Source organism: Aquarana catesbeiana, linkage group LG02 (assembly GCF_042186555.1).
Source record: "Aquarana catesbeiana isolate 2022-GZ linkage group LG02, ASM4218655v1, whole genome shotgun sequence".
Taxonomy (NCBI): domain Eukaryota; kingdom Metazoa; phylum Chordata; class Amphibia; order Anura; family Ranidae; genus Aquarana; species Aquarana catesbeiana.
In genome coordinates, this window is record NC_133325.1 from 355867494 (window position 1) to 355886974 (window position 19481).

Below are 19481 nucleotides of genomic sequence, written 5' to 3' on the forward strand. Positions count from 1 at the left end.
ATTATTGGATATGTTTTATAGCAGAAAGGAAAAAACGTTGTGTTTTTTTTTTTCAAAATTGTTGTTTTTTTTTTTTTGTTTAGAACGCAAAAAATAAACGCAGTGGTGATCAAATACCACCAAAAGAAAGCTCTATTTGTGTAGGAAAATTACAAATTGTATTTGGGTACAGTGTTGCAAGACCGCACAATTGTCAGTTAAAGTGCCGCATCGCAAAAAATGGCCGGTCATGAAGCGGGGTAAATCTTCCAGAGGTCAAGTGGTTAAATCTGGACTGAGTTTTATGCTGCCACCTTCAGGTGTAGACAAACAAAGCTGTTAGGACAGCCCATATAACCCTCCCGCTCACAGCAATCTTCAGGGTTTTTTTTAGCAAGAGAACAGGAAAATGCAACAGAGAAGAGGGGTGCCCAGTGTGGTGTACTGTACTCCAAGAAAATAATTTTTCAGGTAGGCAAAAAAAAAAATTACTTAATCATACAGTGCAGGACATGGGCACCTTTAAATCTTAACCATGGGATGTCCTTAATGCAATACAACTGAGAGGTGGTCAACAGGCCCAAAACAAGGAAAATAGATTCTCAACTCAAAGCTTGAAGAAATTTACGGCTGAAGCCAGTGTAAGTGGCCGCCTTAACATCCACATGTTAATATTTCAGAAACGCGTGAACAGAAGATTAGGTGGAAGCCTTGCAAATCTAAGTAACAGACACCTAGTGCTGATCAGGCCCTGACTGTTGAGTGAACCTTAACAAGGAAAGGAGAAGTCCTATCCTTTATTGCAAAAGCCTAAAAGCTGGGTACACACTACAGTTTTTTTCAGGCAATCCTGCAGGTTGCACGAAGAAAAAAAAAAAAAAAAAAAAAAACTGTCAGCTCCGGTCGGAGCTGATGCACTAACCATGTGAGGTTAGTTCAGTGATCTCCGCCACTGAGCTGGATGGCAATCCGCCAGAACACTCCGATGAGCGCTCTCTGCCATTAGCCGAGATCGCTGATTGAGAGTCGGTCGGCTGCTGGTTTTCCAGCATGCACGTCCGACATACACATGGGCAGAATGTCGGCCGTTTTTTTTTTTTTGAGCTGGCAAATGTCTACTACGGAATTTAGTGTTAAGCTGCCTAATCCACCTACAGCTGGTGGAACAAGATGCAGGAGAGCACGACAAACAAAACCTGAAGTTCAGAGAGGCAGTGGCATAGAGGAAAACTCACACTGCACATACTATGTACACAATGTAGACCTCTCTTTGGAGTGTTTGGGGGAGCAGGGCAAAATCGAAGGTAGGACAGTGTCCTGAAAAAAATGGAAGGAGAAAACAAATGAGGCTCATGGCCTCAAAAAAACACCTGTCTTTTTGAACAAGGAATAGTTCTTTACAGGACAAGGATGCCAGTTCTAATACCCAAATCGCCACTGTGACAACCACGACAGACAACTTATGAGTAAGGATGGCCAGGGGAATATCCCAAATGGGCTCAAAGGGAGGCTTCTGTAGAGACAACAGGCCCAAACTGAGATCCCTGGCAACAAGGATATACAAATCTAAGAAGCAATATTCTCTGAAAGAGTTTGGCCAATGCTATGACCCCTCAGGGTGCTCAAGGCCAAATGTAGCTACAGACTGGACAAAGGACTGTATACCCCCCTATGTAGCATTAGCTAAAGCAAAAAAACAAAAGGGCTTCCAAGTGCGATAATAGACCTTGCAAAGTAAATTTCCTAGCTTTAAGCAGCAAAGGAATAATGGAGTCAGGGAGACCCTGACCTTTCGGGCCTTGGCCTTCAACAGCCTGAACTCTGCTTTCAGTAAAAGAGGTCAACCATCACCTAAGGACAAATGCAAAAAAGTGAGGATTGCTGGGAGCGGGACGGGTTATATGGGCTGACCTAACAGCTTTGTTTGCCAGTGTCCTCACCTCACCGGGCGGCACAGTGGTGTAGTGGATAGCACTTTCGCCTAGCAGTAAGAAGGGTTGCTGCTTCAAATCCCAACCATGACACTACCTGCCTGGAGTTTGCATGTTCTCCCTGTGCCTGCGTGGGTTTCCTCTGTGTACTCCGGTTTCCTCCCACACTCCAAAGATATGCTGGTAGGTTAATTGGATCCTGTCTAAATTGTCCCTAGTATGTATGAATGTGAATTAGGGACCTTAGATTGTATGCGCCTTGAGGGTAGGGACTGATGTGAATGTACAATGTATATGTAAAGCGCTGCGTAAATTGATGGCGCTATATAAGTACCTGAAATAAATAAATAAATAAGGTGGCAGAATACAACCAATGTCCAAATTTTAAAGGAGCCTATGTTCTGTATTGCACAATTAACAGTCGCTATATACAATGCTTTTGACCATACCTAAATTTTTTTTGCTTGTTTCTATTCTAAAACAATTGTAAAGCAAAAAACACTGCAGCCAAGTTTTACAAGGGCAGCAGTTGCAAAATCAAAAGGAAAACTAAGTAAATGCTAAAAAAATAAGGTTCACTGCTTTTGATTCTCATCTGTGTATGCCTTATATTGCACCCCTTCGCAATACCACCAGTTTAAATTTATATATAATGTTTGTCCAATTAAACTTGTTCAATTCAGAATATATATAAAAACTTACCTTGTCATTGAATACTCGAAGGCTGTCTAATGTGTGCAGGTTTTGTTCCAGTAGTGCTGTACCTGCCGAATATAGATTAACCTCATCCAGCTGGAGTACTGCCATTGCCACCCAAAATAGAGCTTTGTGCATAGGGGAATCCTAAGAGATATTTACATAAAATATTTAATAACCATTTCAGAAACCAAACATAGCTTTGGGTAGTTTTTAAACTTACTAAACAAACATTTTACATACATCCCCAGTATATATACATGCACTGGTTTACTCATGCATGAACTGTGAAATTTTGAAACATTCAGTAGAACAGACGTAAACAAATCAAACCTGCAGCCAGGAATAAAAAATGGGCACACATTTTTGCACATCTCAGACATCTTGCTACAATAGAACTACAGAAAAAACGTTTTCATTTTGGATAGCGTAAGGGAGGGTTATAACCCGTGTAAGGATTATTTTTGCCATCTTTGTCCATTGGGGAGATTTACCTTCACTTCATGAAGTGAAGGTAAATCAAGTGACATGTCCCATAGTCGAAACAGGAAGAGAGGAAAATCCCTGCCAATCAAGGAATTTCTTGGGGACTCCCAGGTCACCAGAACTACTGTCCCCATTGGAAGATTTCCCTCTATTACTTTTCTAGGGACAACTAAAATTTTGGGATTTTCTTTTATTGTCAGTTTCAATGATAATGGTAAACAGGACAAAGAGAGAGGGTGATAACGGGGACACAGGCAGCAATAAAAACTGTTTTAATTCCTCTCCATTCTATCCAAAACTAAAAGAAAAGTTTTGCCTTTAGTTATACTTTAAAGCTCCCTGAGAGACCAGAAACCTGCCTATTACAAAAATCTCCTTAGAGATTACTAGAAAAAGTAGAGCTCTTGCCCAGGCCCCCTCAGTACCTTAACCGCTTCAATACAGGGCACTCTTACCCCCTTCCTGCCCAGGCCAATTTTAAGCTTGCAGTGTTGTCGCACCTTGAATGACAATTGTGCGGTCCATGCAAAGCTGTACCCAAATGAAATTTTTATCATTTTGTTCCCCACACAAATAGAGCTTTCTTTTGGTGGTATTTAATCACTGCTGGGTTTATTTTTTGCTAAAAAAATTTGAAAAAAAAGTGTTAGTTTCTGTCAGAAAATCTTGTAAATAAGTGTGAGCTGATGAGGCAGCACTGATAGGCTGCACTGATGAGGTGGCACTTTTGGGCATTGAAAGGTGGCACAGACTGACCTCACCGATGGGCACTGTTGTGGCTGCAATGATCATTATCACTAATGATCAGTGCCCTGATTATCTGTACAGGTCTCTCCTGTGAGAATATGCTGCTGAGCGGCTCTCCTGTCCTCGCACTCTGTCAGTGTAAGGCGAGGAGAGCCGATAAACCTCACTTCATTGTTTACATGCGATCAGCTGTGATTGGATGCAGCTGATCAAATGGGTAAAGAGCTGCAGCATTGGCTCTTTACTGAGATCAGAGTCGTGCAGTGTCCCAGTGACACAGCACGCCCAGCAAACCTTAGACATGAAATTTGAACAAAGCATATCACTCTATAGTGTACATGTCTCATTTAAGAGTACCAAGTGTCATTTCTGTCTGCTGCTTTGTTCCTCTGCTATCAGCATGAGTGACTTCTGACAAGTTTTCTTGACACCAAGAGAAAAAAAGATGACAGGGGAGGGACCTCCAGCTGATCAACAGCCTCAGCTCTGTGCAGGGGGTGTGTCTCTTCACTCCAATCAGCTCTCAGAGCTTTCTTCACTGAGCTCTGAAGAGCGTAACTTCAGCTATCCACCCCCTTTGTCTGAACTTTCAGACAAGCTTTAAAAATGCAGCACATTGAACAGATGTAGAGAAGACTGCAGATAAACAGGTACAAATTATGTAGGAGAATTAGTTTAATCTCTGTCTATCATCTGAGTCCAGTCACTTAACTGTGTATATAGAAGGGTTTACAACCACTTTAAGGGAATTAGGTGGCAGGCCAGAGCAAAAAAGTCCACTAAAACTTTAGAACTCTACATTAATGCTTTTACAAATAAGAGACAATATACTCTTGACAGTAACTTTCTGAAGTGTAACTTCCATACCTCCAGTGGCAAGAAGCATGTACATGAAACAAGTCAAATGACCAGGCGAGGAAACAACTATATAAGGACCCAGGTGAGTAGAGTAGTTCTGCAGAAACGCAGTCTCAAGATTGTGTGTTTTGAGAAGTTCAGGTTACTTCCAACAAGAGGAAGTTATAGGAAAGGTGGTCTGGTAAACTCAAGCACTGACAATCTAAAACAAGCTAGGTCTTTAGCAAGCATTTCTCTGCTAAATGTTTTAGTTTGAGGACAGCTTTTAAAAATAACTTGAACACTTACTGCACAACCCTAAGCAACCCACTTGGTACCAATATTTAGTCTGATGACCAACGTCACACATTGTAGAAAATGAAACGTTTACCTTATTCAGAAGCGGCTGCAGTTTGGTTAGTGCTATCACAGTGGCTTCTATTAGAACTTGGCTGTTGTAGTTGTCAGGACCTTTTAAGCAGCTTTCCAATCCCTAAAAGAGAATATCACACTTGGTATAAAAGCTAGACAACATTAAATGCACCTGACTACAACTACAAGGGTGATGAGTGGGCAACCAATCTCTTATTTATCAGGTGGCTTTTTACATTACATTCTGTACAAAATAAAATAAGCACCCATTTTCTCTTTTCCGCTACCTGCATTTTTAGAAGAATATTGGGGCTGAAAATTAAAAACACCATTTTACCAATTACTGGTACCACAAGGAGATTACCTTGGCCCTTGTATAAACCATGCAAAGTCCTGGTACTAAATTATGCTTATGGTTTAATTACTCTTTACAACCACAACTGTAATAAAGACATTTTTCACATCTGAATTTTTGTGCGTTTTTCATGTTTTTTCATGCGTTTTCAAATGTTTTTTCCATTAACTAAAGGTCTGTGGGTCCAAAAATGCACAATGTCTTGCCAAAAGAAATGTCTGCATCTATTTCCTGGTTGCATGGAAAATTGTTGCATAGGTGTGGCTGGGCCCAAGAGACAATAATGGGATTCCTCTTGACGTACATTGGCGAGAGACAAACCGCAGAGGTGTGAATGTGGACTTACATAATGTTTTAGGTTAGCTCTCAGTTCTAAATCTACTGATGCATGCTTTTAACAGGTGGGGCTTCTCATTTACACATGACATGCCACTCATGTTATTTAGACTAGGACTCCGTGACAATTTTAAAATACATCATAAGGCAGGATTACAATTAATCGATAAAGTTTACTTTTGGAGCATGTTACGCCCATATTTAGGGTGCAACATAAAACATAAGCCAGTACCTCTACCACCATCCCCGATTTCCCCTCCCTGAAACATCAGGCAGGGGGATCCTCTACACTATGGCCGCTGTCACATTTTAAAAATCGTCACCCTCGTACTTTACTGACACTTTTTCTAGCTTTCTAACAGAAAGGAGCCTGACACTGCACCCACAATATACTGACCCCAGTCAGCAGGTGACAAGTGTGAGATTAGAGCTTTAGATAGCTGACTCACCTAGTGTTTATACAAACTTCAGTACTGGGATTTCAGATTACACACAATTAGAGAGTCAACACCTACGCTCCCCTTCTATAAAGGCTTAAGCGGGATAACACAGTAGCAGCTTTTTTTTTTGCAGGGTACACAGAAGTTTTTTATTTTTTTTATTTGTTCAACCCAGCAAAACCAAAAACACAGAGGAGATTGCTGTACTAGCACACACAATGTTAGTGCAGCGATCTCCCCAGCTGTGCTTTTGTGTTCTCTCAGGATTCCCCCCCGAACAAGAACATACTGATCAGCACTGGCAGCCAATGGTTGATCAGATGGTGGTTTTCCAGCATGTCCCTTAGACCAGCTTCTTTTGGAAAGACATCTGTACACACTGACTGAATTTCGTCCGGTTCCTGTTTAACCAACGGATATTAAGGCCTGTAGGTACTCAACCTATGCAGAACTGCATTCCTCTGGAGCAACCAACAATTGGCAAGCTAGCTCTAAATCTTCTTAAAAAGAGAAGAACAGAGAAATAAAAAGACGGTTCAGGCCGAGCAAAAATTCGTCCCAAACAGCGCCTATTCGCCCTTTCGGTGAGCACCCAAATTTGTGGAACGCATGGCGGAATGTTCGCCCACTGAGCACCCCATGCTGCACAGTGCGTTCAAAGCCCTGATAGGGCAAAGCTCTGCCCAATCAGGGCACAGTGAATAGCTGGTTAAAGAGCGGGACCAGGAAGCCGGCCGCTGAATCCTTAAAGGATGAGTCATCAGAATTCAATGGTCTTCCTCACTGACAGCTTAGTGAAAAAACAAAAAAACAAAAACAATTGCCAGCAATAGAAAAAAGCAGAGCCCTCGCCTCATGTTGAGGGCATGTGGTCTGGTATGGTTCAGGGGGAGGGGGCTCGCTTGCCAGGCTGTGTACTTGAATAAGGGTCTGGTATAGATTGGGGGGGGCGTCTTTTTTTTTTGTATTGCCAGAAATGGGATTGTATTGTCGGCAATTTAAATTTTTTTTTTTTCTTTATGTCAGTTTTGCTGCAGCAGGTTCTATACATGGTACAGATGCGCCACTTTACAGGCAGTCCCCAGGCACTATATTTAAAAGGAACTTTTCATTTTTATTGTTTCACTTTAAGCATTAAAATCTCTGATCCTGTAAAAACTATCTTTTTCTAAAAGAAATTTTGTATTAAGACATGTCCCCCAGGGCAGGACCCCCATACCCTTTTTATGGCCAATAACTTGCATATAAGCCTTCGAAATGGGGACTTGATTTTTTCAAATTTGGGTCTCATAGACTTCAATGGGGTTCGGGTCCAAACTTTTGCGATGTTCGAGAGTTCAGGTGTGAACCGAACCAGGGGAAAAAAATCAAGCTTTTGAAAGTTAAGCCTGGTCTTACACAATCTGCTCTCCCTCCTCTCCCAACTGGCTGTAACTTTCCTTTGTCCTGTTGACTGAGGTCAGCCAACAGAAAAAAAAAAATCTCAGCCAATTGGAAAAGGAGGGATCAAGAAGAAAATAAATAAATAAAAAGGTAAAGTGAAAGTACAGCCGATTTTTACATGGAGCTTCACAGGCATGCAGGGGGAGTGGGGCGAGTAGAGCTGCCTGAAAGACTGGAAATACTTCAGTGCTTCTGCCTTTAACTTTTAAGGCTAGGTTCACACGGGCATGAGAGGCCATTCATTTGAACAGACTGCCGTGCAGCGCGCCATGCAGGAAACAAGTCCCTGCACTATCTTTTAAATCACAGCCCACACAGGAACTGAGGTTCCCAGCACAGATGTGATTTTCAGTGTGGACAGCGTGACATTAGGATGAATGGCACCCGCATTTTTCTGTATGGGTGGTTGCAGCTGCCGGTATTTGTGTGCAGTGGCACCACCGGCACAGATGTTAACCTAGCCTAAGGGTGAACTGTACTGCAATTACAGGTCAGTGAGGGCTTGAATTTCTTACTAGTTATGAATATATAAATACATACTCTAGGGCACAGGTTCACTTTAAATGAGAAGTGCAACTATGATTATCAATATAAGAATGAAGAAAATGCTCTTAGAATATAATACCTTGCTTAAAATTCGGATAATCTGTTTAATTTGTCCATGAGATACACGCTTGCTTATACAGCCAAACACAACAAGTGCTCGTGGCTGTAGCGAAGGATTGTACTGGAATGCAAACCTGAGTAGACAGAAAATGGATTTTAGTAATATGCAAATGTTAAAAGGAAAGACCAATTTATTTTGTTGTGAAAACATACTTTTGAGCAAGTTCAGTCCACTGGTCCAACCACTTGCAAGTTGGGATATCTCTCATGCAAGCCTAAAACAAAATGCAGCAGGTTATTAAATCACAGTAAATATGAGCTATGGAGCCATTTTCAAAGTAATGATCTATGTTCCGTAGGGTCAAAACAACTAATCGATTATGACTATTTTCATAATCAATTAGTTGGTCAGCCGATTAACTGGCCTGCATACAGAATGCATTATTTGTTTACATATCTGGAAATACAGTTAAGCACACATATGGCTCAGTACACTGTCCATACGTGTCAGTAAGTGCCTGAGAACTTGTGAATGTGTGAGGAGCAATGGCTCATGGGACATGTAGTCCTGGGAGGAAGTGAGTGGTTCTAAACAGTTTTCTTTTACCTTGCAGCTTACTATTGGGGCACTCTGAAGGCAGGAGGAGCCAGAAGCATTGGTGGGGGACCCCAGAAGAGGAGAATCAGGGCTGCTCTGTGCATTGCACAGAGCAGGTATGTTTAAAAAAAAAAAAAAATCACTTTAAAGATTCTGTGCAGGGAAGACCAGCATCTGAACCCAGAGAAGGTGGAGGCTGATAGACTGGAGGTAATATAAAGCAATACAATTACATTTATTTTTTACAAGTAAACTTTTACCAGTATTGTGCATTATATTTAAACTTATCATATTCATGAAAAAAAAGTCTCAGCTTTTAGTACTACTTTAATATAAAATATGTATATCTCCCTTCCACCCTTCATATAACTTCATGTCTACCTCCTAGTTAAAATGCCCATATATCCTTACTTCTGGGTGTATTACTATACATATGATATAAGTAATATATTACTTTCACGGTTTCATAGTATAAATAAACCCCTTACAGTAGCGATTTATCTGCTCTTTTTGTACTATAAAAAGGGCTAATTTTAGTTTTTTAACCCCATGACAAAAAAAAAAAAAAGCACGCTGCTGCTACCAAAAGTCTTAGGCCTGGTTCACACCTATGCGTTTTTTGGTGCTTTTTGCAGAGACGTATTAGAGTTCATTTAACCTGGTTTCCTATGGGACACGTTCACATCTATGCCTTTTCCATCCGCTGCGTATTTGGAAAGGGTCAGTGGCTTTTTTCAATGCAAAACTGCTTTTTTTTTGGTTCTAAAGACTTCAATAGAGAAGCCGCAGAAAAGCATGTAGTGTGTTTTTATCGCAGTTTGCATTTTTTAATCTGCCCAATATCAAATTAGCAAAACAAAGCATAAAATTGCAAATCGTAGCAAAATCGCAAAAAGCACTGCAGAAACGGATCAAAAGCAAACTGCATAGGTGTGAACCAAACCTTATGCTGGCCATACACAAATCAATTTTCAGGCGAGAATATTCATACGAAAATCTTTGTACATTCGCTGAATGAAAGAATGTCGCTTTAAAATTCTACTTGCTTTGAACATAGTTTTAAAATGAATGTAATTTCTGAATGAAAACCACATAAAATGGTATGAAAATTTCTTTGACCGAGTAGTTTTTTTATCTGCTCCTTCGAATTTTCCCATCACTTTGGTCGAAAATGAATGTCGATTTGACCCCACTAACGATTAGAAAATTACATTTTTTTTTTGAAGGAAGACATTGTTTTTGTATGGCCAGCATAAGTGACAGCAGGTGCAGGTAGCTTTTATCAAGTCATCTGCCTAGGACAGGGGAGTCTGTCATACATAATATATTACAGTTTTGTCTGAAAATCGGCAAAACAATCTTTATTTTTTTTTCTTTAAATACAAAATTTGATCTGAGTCTGATAATTACCAGATTCAACCTCTAATAGTATATACAGTATATCACTTCTGTTTGTTATTTTCAGAGTGGATTCGAGATTTTGTTCCCTAACCATAGGTTTTTAAAACTTTACATATTAACTAATTTATACACCACACTTTTTTATGGTTATTATTCGATTAATCAAAAAAATCAGCCAACTAATCTATTATGAAAATAATCGTTAGTTGCAGCCCTAATGTTCAGTCAATCCAACCAGAATAATATGAATGTTAAGTGTTTTCCAAAGATTTTCTTGTAGCAAAAATTAATGCAAGCATATCACCAGTTTCAATAAAATGTAAATTTTAACTTTATAATAAAAGTAGCATAAAATGTATGACTTTGCAATCTCTGACTGCAATCCACTTTTTTGAGGTCTCCATTCAGCCCTGACCACCACTCCCTTTACAATGTCTTTTGATATCAATATGACTATTATCCTGCAGTTAGCCTGCAATTAAGATGTTTCATTTGACAGGATAATTGTTTATGAAGTTAAGAGTTGTCTAACCTACACTAATTTCAATCTAGGTAAATATAACAATCTGGTTGTTCAGATTCATCATATGAAGATGTGTCGTTAACGCCATTAACATACCCAGTATTCTGTGCATGTCAGGCAATCTACCATTGCACAATGCGGTTTGTGAGGGTCAAAAAGGGTCTCAAAGGCAACCTGGGACAATGTTCTGCTAAAATGTGTATGCAAATGCCGAAACATCTATGACTAGACTTATGCATTGTAAATGAAAAGCAAAGACTGTTTAAAATAAATTCCTGATTACATGGAAGAATTTTAACAAACGTCATTAAAAATAATGGAAAGAGATTCCTAAATGGTACCTCCATAATTTCTAACAGTGCTTCTGTAACAGTTTCCAATGAAGTCAGAGCAAATGTCTCCCTCTCATAGGAACCAGGTGAAAATGAGCGATCACGATAACTGGATCGGAAAGCGATAACTGCAGCAGACTTCACTTTACTGATCCCAAACAGCAGGTAGAACTTGGGCAGGGAAAACTCTGTCAGACTGAGCCGCAACACTTGCTTGGTCTCCTCTGTGGGCAAACAGACCAATAAATACATAAAATCTTTCATAAACAAAAACTGATAACGTTTATTAAGACTCAATTCCTTCTAATAAGAGGGAAGTGTACCTAATACAAAGCACCACCCACACCCCCAATGCAACCCTTAGCTTCAGGAGATATAAAACATACCTCAAATGCATGATAACTGCCAAACTTGCCTAGGGCAAGACAGTGTTTGAAGACCCTGGATCTTGAACTTTCTGCGGCATTTAGCGTAATGGCTAATGCATCCAGAAAGGTATGTGATGCCAATACTTTGGTATACAGACATTAGAATATGTTTGAGCCTTGGGGTCAGTAAACACTCTGCCATTTATCAGGCTGTACAATAACATCAGCCAGAGATGTGCATTTTATACCCATCTTTGTTGAGGGTGGGATGCGTTGTATACTGTAAAGTAACATTTACACTTCAAGTCATATCTCCAAAAAAGGCAAACACATTTGGTTACTCAAGGTCAGCCCTGCAAAAAGTACTCACCACTAAAATTCAGCTGTGAGCAGGTGCACAAGGAGTGAATGATATTGATCACAAGTCCATGGGTGGAAGCTCGAAGAGAAAGAGGACCTGTTGCCACCAATAATGTGACAACATGGAAGAGGTAGGGTAGATGGGCAGCCACATCCAAGGAGTTGTTGAAGGATAGCATGAGCATGTATCGGGCAAGTATGGCAATATCGTCCCACATGAGGTGCTGTTCCAGTGTTGGGGTAGGAGAAAGACAGGTCTTGTCTATTATCTTGCACATCCTCCCGATCACCTGAAAAGAATGTATATGAAGTGAAGCTCAGAACATAATGCTTGGTACTACAGTGCATTTGTGCATGGAAGGAATAAAATCAGCTGGAATCCTAAAATGTAATAAAGGTCTAAAAAAAAAAAAAAAAAAAAAAAGTCCTGTATAGTCTAAAAAAAACATATGTATTATAATTCCTCCACCAACGATTAGTGCCAGACTCTTCCCAGTGTCCATTAGTGGACTAATTTAACTATGTGAAAATATAAATGGAATAACTTACTGTCAGGGTTGGAAGTGATGGACAGACTCCAACAGAGACACATGCAAAAAAACACATGCTAACAGACTACGGAAGTCTAAAAGTAAGGAAAATCTCTCCAATGGGGTCTCAGACGGTGGGGGGAGTGGTGACAAATTTTGAACTCTTCCTAACTTTTAAAAGTTGCGTTTAAAGAGCTCGACTGCTGTGTGGTGGGTGGGCTAATGCTGTACACATGTACTTACTAGAGTGCACTATACCAGCGATGAGGATTCCTTTGTAAGTACCCTCATCCCTCCATTCTCAATTACTCACATCACCACTGACTTCTGAATCTGGGGTCTTCTGTGTCTGCCATTTTTGCAGCCATTGATGATGCAGCCTCTCATGTGCAAGCACACAGGAGTTGCTTCGTTCAACAGCTGCATTTCCAGCATTTTACAGTACAAAGTTTCCCTAGTGCTCAATCCAGCTAAATAAAAAAAATGCCAGAAGAATCAGTTTTTTGGCAAAAGACTTTGGATGCCTACTCTTTGAAAGGATTACTTGCTAGCAGTTTTTTTTCCCCGATTAGTCCCGCTTTAAGTATTAAATGCATACCTTGCTTGAAACCAGTTTAACATTGCCAGATGCCAAAGCAACTGCTGTATCAGCCATAACTTCAGCCTTTATAGATCCCAGTCCACCTGTTGCACTGGTTTTGATGAAGCTGTCTAGTACAACATCTAGAAGATCTGTGATCTATTAAAAAAAATAATACGGGTCACAGAAAATATCACACATTTCTATTTCAGTAATAAATTATCCATTGAATTTTAGCTTATGCAATCTGCAATTTATATGTTAATAGGATGGCCAAACAAAACAAACAAGATGAGAATGTCGAAAGCAAATCTAATCAAAATGTTAATGGTTTCAAAAAATGTGTATACATCTATTTACCTAAAATACAGTGTCAAAGTACGCTATTACTGAGCTGTGTGTGATGCAGAAACAGAATTTCAAGATATATATTGAAAAAAAAAAAAAAACCACACACACGCACACCCATACTAAAATTACAAGGATAAAAATGTACACACACCGTTTGCTCACTCAGATTTACTCTCTCAAATAAAAGGTCAGTAGGATAAAATATGAATACATGTAAAGAGAAGATCAGGAAAGGCGAACACTAAGCATATTTTGGTATATATACACTCATATGTAAAAAGTTGTGTACTCCAGTTAAATTACATGTTCTGCTAATTTTCTCAGTGAAAACAAGCTTTGACAGTCTCTGCAGGGAGTAAACAAAAATGAAAACAGTTGCGAAAATGTTAAAGCAATATTAGACTGTACCAGATTAACTAGATAGGGAGTCGAGTTCAGCTTTAAGTATCCCAAGCATAATTGACTCCAAGCAATGTGGCGGTAAAAATCTCTTGCCAGTCGCAATAATCTCCTTGGATGCCGATTTTTCAGCTTCTTGACTGGCCAGCAGGGGAAGACGTCCTACCACATATGCACGCCAGAGTCAGTCATTCCGGCAAAGCCAAAGTGTGTTGGAAATGCATACTGAACCGCGCATTCCTCCCACTGACACCACCAATGGGGCACTATTTCTCCCACTGACACCAATGATAGGGCACTATTCCTCCCATTGATATCAATGATGGGGCACTATTCCTTCCCCTAATACCAATCATGGGGCTTGGTTTAATCCCACTGTCCCTTTGTTTAGAAAGTTTGCCCACCCCTGAATTAGACTATCAAACATGATGGCACCAATAATTTGTCCAGTGTAGTTAAGATATGTTAAATAAGGACAAGGTGATTTCTATAGTATTAGGGAGATGGTAAATTACTCACCTGTCCCAGACTGCCCCATATTTTTGCTTGAATGGAAGGATACATCTGTTTTTCATTAATAGTCATGGTTATCAGCTTATCCAAGATAGCACTGACACGCTGCCTCTTTGCATCATCAGTGAGCTTACAGAACCGAACAAGATTCAACAACCAGGGAGTCATGTATTCCAGACAGAGATGCTTGAGCTCAATGCCTACAAATGAAACACACACAGATGCTCAAATGGTTAAGTGCGGTATATTTAAGTCCCAACATTAGCATACTCCAAAAAAAAACTGACTCCAGTTTGGTTTAGCATCTTGACTTATTTAATGCAAGTTATACAGTATATTGCAAATTACGGTACAGGAAACTTTAGGAGATCATTTATTTGAAAGAGCAAGACCACTGTTTGCTTCAAGAGCCAAATGAGTAAAAAGGAAGGTTTTTTTTTTTACATTTGTCAAAGTTCATGAAAAAGATGGTGGTGGGGGTTCCACACCCCCTCCTTACGTGAAGGCCCTCACACAGACCTCAGATGTGAGAAATTAATTTCTTAAAATGTTCTGTGTTGCTCCACAGAGGTGACTGGGAAAGCCTGATTTCAGTTTATTTAATACCCCATGTTAAAATGCTAGCATTCCCAAAGATAGTAAAAGGTTCCCAAAGATAGTAAAGACAGTAAGACTGCATGACACTGCTGCACGCCATTTTTTTCAGTTCTTCGCACTGATTTTACCATATGACAGATCAGCCATTTTATTTGAATTTCATAGCGTGGCTTGAAACAAGGTAAGCCGATGCATTTGGGGAAATGCATATTGAGTGACTGATGTATTTAAAAGGAACTCACCGTATACCAAAAAGAAAACAAAAAACAAGACAGACTCTATAATGTCCAAATATGGTGATCTAGCAACACGAACTACATTTAAGTTTGGTTCAAAGTAAAGACTTTTTCAGTCACACTTGTGGAAGTAATACCCAAGGGAAAAACTTTACTGCATAAAATAAATAAAAGTCTGTTCACAAAACTATCCTTTTACATACAAGGTACTGAAATGCATAAAAGTAGTAAGGACTAGGTAATAAAAGCAAATTTTTTTTTTAAGTAAAACATGGGATGTCAGTCGCTAAGTTGACCAGTGCACCAGTCAAAAAATCGTTTGAACGCGTTTTCAAAAAACGAACACACGGTTGTGAGAGCAAACAATATTGCCATCATGCAATGACTGAATTTCAAATGATAAATCGTTCAATGGACATAAATCAGTTTCTCGTTTGTTTCTTTGCTTCTGGGTCACATATGCGTAGTACCAACAGTTCAATTTTGTAATGGGGCGAGAAACGCATTGACCTTTCAATTTATCATCCGCTCGGCAGACAACAAGCTCAGCTTTGTCTTTATGGCCATCTTCTGATTGCTGTGTCTATGCAGCAATTGCACCTGCCAAATCCGACTCTTCAGGAATATTAAAAACAAAATCAACCATTCATAACTGAAAAGCAGAAATGTATCTGAAATATGGTCCAATGGTCAAACATTATGTGTATGTTATCATCTGATAATAAAATAATAAGCCAATATCTAAATGGTTAAGTAGGTTTATAACTCTAAGGGCACTGCAACACAATAATAATAGGATTTTTGACTTACCGTAAAATCAATTTCTCAGAGTTCATTGACAGACACAGCCTTCTTTATTCAGAACCATAGGGTTATATCGTCCCCTACAGGAGTAGGACACTAGGCAGAAAAAAAAAAAGACTTGGCTAAGCCCATGGCCAGTCCTAGGTGATATACACCCCCCTCTGCGCTATAGGCCTTCGGTTATGCAACAAGTAGTATCAGAAGTATTAAAACTCCATAGAGGGGCAGGTGCTGTCTGTCAATGAACTCAGAGAAACGGATTTCACGGAAAGTCAAAAATCCTATTTTCTCATTCGTTCATTGACAGACACAGCCTTCTTTATTCAGAACCATAGAGATGTCCCAAAGCAGTGCCAAATATGAGGGGTGGGGCAGCCAACAAAAAAACAAGGCCAACCAGACAAACTTGAGCGAGAACAACCTGGAGCCCACCTGACCTGCAAAAAAAAAAAAAAAAAAAAAAAAAAAACCCCTTCACAAGGGAAGAAACCTCTAGACCACAGCCTGTAGAACCTTGCGGCCAAAAGAAGCATCCGCAGATGCCAGCACATCCACCTTGTAAAATTTTGTGAAAGTGTGCACCGAGGATCAGGTGGCTGCTTTGCAAACTTGCATTACTGACGCCTGAATAACAGAAGGCCCAGGAGGCACTCAGCACCCGAGTCGAGTGCGCTTCACCGGGAAGGGAGGAACCAGACCTTTGATAGAATAGGCCTGAGTCACCGTCTGCCTGATCCATCTAGAAATGGTCGCCAAGGAAGCAGATAGCCCCCTTCTTTCGTCCGTCCGTGATCAGGAACAGAGAGTGTGACTTTCGAAAAGACTCAGTGGCCGCCAAATACACCCTGACAGCCCATACCACATCCAAGGTGTGCAAGGCAAATTGCCTCATATGTTGCGGCCTGGGACACAGAGAAGGCAACATGATGTCTTCATTTAAATGAAAATCTGAGACAATCTTTGGAAGGAAAGAAGGACTAGGACGAAGCAACACCTTGTCCCTATGAATTACCAACAGGATAGCGCTGCTAACTCCGACACCCTGTGAGCAGAAGTAATAGCCACCAAGAAGGCCACCTTCTGTGATAGTGTGAGCAGGGGAATTTCTCGAATAGTCAAACCGAGGCTTCTGTAGAACCGAAAGTACAACATTCAAGTCCCACGGTGGCAAGGGAGATCACACCGGTGAAACCACATGTCGCACTCCTTGAATGAAGGTATGCACCAGGGAATGTGAAGCCAGGGAGCGTTGAAAGAAAACTGCCAAGGCCGACACCTGGCCCTTGACAGTAATCAAGGCCAAATTCTTTAACGCCCCTCTGAAGAAAAGTCAAAATCTGAGTCACCGAAAAGGAATGTGGGTGAAACTGACTCACACCAAGAAATGTACGCTTTCCACATCCGATAAGATACCTTCCTGGAAGTAGACTTTTTAGCTTTGAGCAGCATCGGAATCACCGACGCAGATAAGCCCCTATCCTTCAACACCTGGCTTGCAATAGCCAGGCCGTTAAAGCCAGCTACGGTAAAGCAGGGTGGAAGATTGGCCCTCGAGATCGCAGATCCTCCATGATAGGCAGCCGCCAGGGGCGTCTACCAGGGCCAACGAGGCTAGTCCAGGGCCACTAGAATGACTGGAATTCCTTCGGCCTCGATCCTGCGCAACAGCCGCGGCAGAAGCTTGAGAGGAGGAAAGGCGTAGATCAGACGATACTGGCCCCACGGAGCGATCAGAGTGTCTGAGGTGTCTGCCAAAGGGTCCGAGACCTGGCCACAAACCTCTGCACCTTCCTGTTGATTCGGGATGCCATCAGATCTACCTCTGCAAATCTCTTTAAATCTGTTGAAATTCATTCTGATGGAGGGACCACTCCCCTTGGTTTAATACTTGACGACTGAGGTAATCTGCATGCTAGTTGTCTACCCCCCCGGAATGTGAACGGCGGAGATGGCCGGGATAAAACGCTCTGCCCATCGTAGAATGCCGGCTACTTCCAGGCTGGCTAACACACTCCTTGCTCCTCCCTGGTGGTTGACATAGGCCACCGCCATGGCTTTATCTGACTGGATCACTATCGGGAGCCCCTGAAGTCGATCCGTCCAATGATCCAGACAGAGTTTGATCGCCCGGCGCTCCAAGAACTACCCATTTTTGGCATATTGACAGAAAGATAGGGTGAAGGGACCATTCTCCCGGGAACAATTGTTGGCGACTCAAGTAATCCGCTTGCCAATTCCCCATCCCTGGGATGAAAACTGCTGATAGGCAAGGGATGTTGTTTACTGCCCAAGACAGAATATGATTCACCTCTCCCTAAGCCGCACGACTTCTCGTGCCCCCTTGGTAATTGAAATAAGCCACAGCTGTGGCATCGTCAGATTTGATCCTGACAGGCCTTTAGGGCCAGGCGTACTGCCTGAATCTCTAGAATATTGATGGACAAGGTCAACTCTTTTTTTTTTTTATCCAAAGAAAATTTTTTTTATTAAAGAGCAGCAATAAACATACATATACCGAAGCAAAAGGCATTTGCCATTACATATAGGATACATAAAGAAAATATGCATGTTACTTAAATTTATCTAAATATTTCCTAGCAATCTTTTCATATCACAGGCCATTTTCTAGATAACACCCCCAGTACCCGTGTACTTGTGCCGAAAATCCAGGGTTAACCTCATTTAAGTACCTATGCCCAGCAGTCTGCCCATGACCAGATCCACCGGGGCCATTCCCGGTACATTCAGCCATGGCCCCCATAACTTTTCGAATTTCTGAGCGGAACCGTGTGTTGATAGATTACCTTCTCCTTCCGGAGCACATCTCCCATTGTGTTAATCCACTCCTTAAGCGTAGGGGGATCTTCTGATATCCAATAGGCCATAATTATTTTGCGTGCCTGAAACAGGGATCTAATGACTGTTACCCAAGTACACTCTTCCCAGTTCAACTCATCTAGTATATATAAAAGGCAATGTCTCAGGCTTGTGGACACCAAAACCCGAAACACTCTGTTTATGGTGTCAACCACCCCCCTCCAATAGGGGTGAAGCTTTGGGCACCTCCACAGTAAGTGAATCAGGTCTCCGTGATCCCTCTTACATCTGGTACAAATCGGGGTGGGTCGCAAGCCCATAAGAAACAGTCTATGTGGGGTATAAAACACCCTGAACAGTAAATACAGCTGCGCCAATCTATGTGATATATTTAAGGAGCAAGTGGGTACTGCCTGTAGGACTTCCTCCCACTGGTCTCCATCAATCGGGCCCACTTCCCCCTCCCACTTTTCCAACATACGTAGCCGGTATTTGTTCAAGAAGTTTTGTAACAGCATATTATAACATTGTGATATAAAGCCCTTAGTATTAGTATTAGGCGCTCTTGCTATTAAGTTAAACAATGGAGTCGGGGAGGGGGTCCATTCCGAAGATCTGCCCTGGGCCGTCATTGCATGTTTTAATTGCATATAATAGAATTTCATAGACTGCGGCAACCCAAAAAGGCTTTGCAATGATTCAAACGTAAGCAATTTTCCATTGTGAATGATCTGGCTAAGATAGATCACCCCATACCTTTTCCATAACTTGCCGTGCTGAAGTTTAGCCAATTCTGGATATGAGTCATTACCCCAGATAGGGCTATAGTCCGTGTATCCCGTCA

At 41.1% G+C, this 19481-nt stretch overlaps 1 protein-coding gene across 2 annotated transcripts in view; it reads right to left on the minus strand.

The window, feature by feature from the left end:
• The window catches only part of NF1 (neurofibromin 1), a 496399-nt gene that overhangs the window by 88858 nt on the left and 388060 nt on the right, over positions 1 to 19481 (minus strand). For both annotated transcript variants that reach the window (XM_073615002.1, XM_073615001.1), the window contains 8 exons: positions 14190 to 14383; positions 12939 to 13079; positions 11821 to 12100; positions 11092 to 11306; positions 8442 to 8503; positions 8248 to 8362; positions 5068 to 5169; positions 2613 to 2753 (listed from right to left, as the gene is read on the minus strand). In XM_073615002.1, the coding sequence (XP_073471103.1) occupies positions 2613 to 2753; positions 5068 to 5169; positions 8248 to 8362; positions 8442 to 8503; positions 11092 to 11306; positions 11821 to 12100; positions 12939 to 13079; positions 14190 to 14383 (1250 nt within the window). The remainder of the gene's footprint in view (positions 1 to 2612; positions 2754 to 5067; positions 5170 to 8247; positions 8363 to 8441; positions 8504 to 11091; positions 11307 to 11820; positions 12101 to 12938; positions 13080 to 14189; positions 14384 to 19481) is intronic.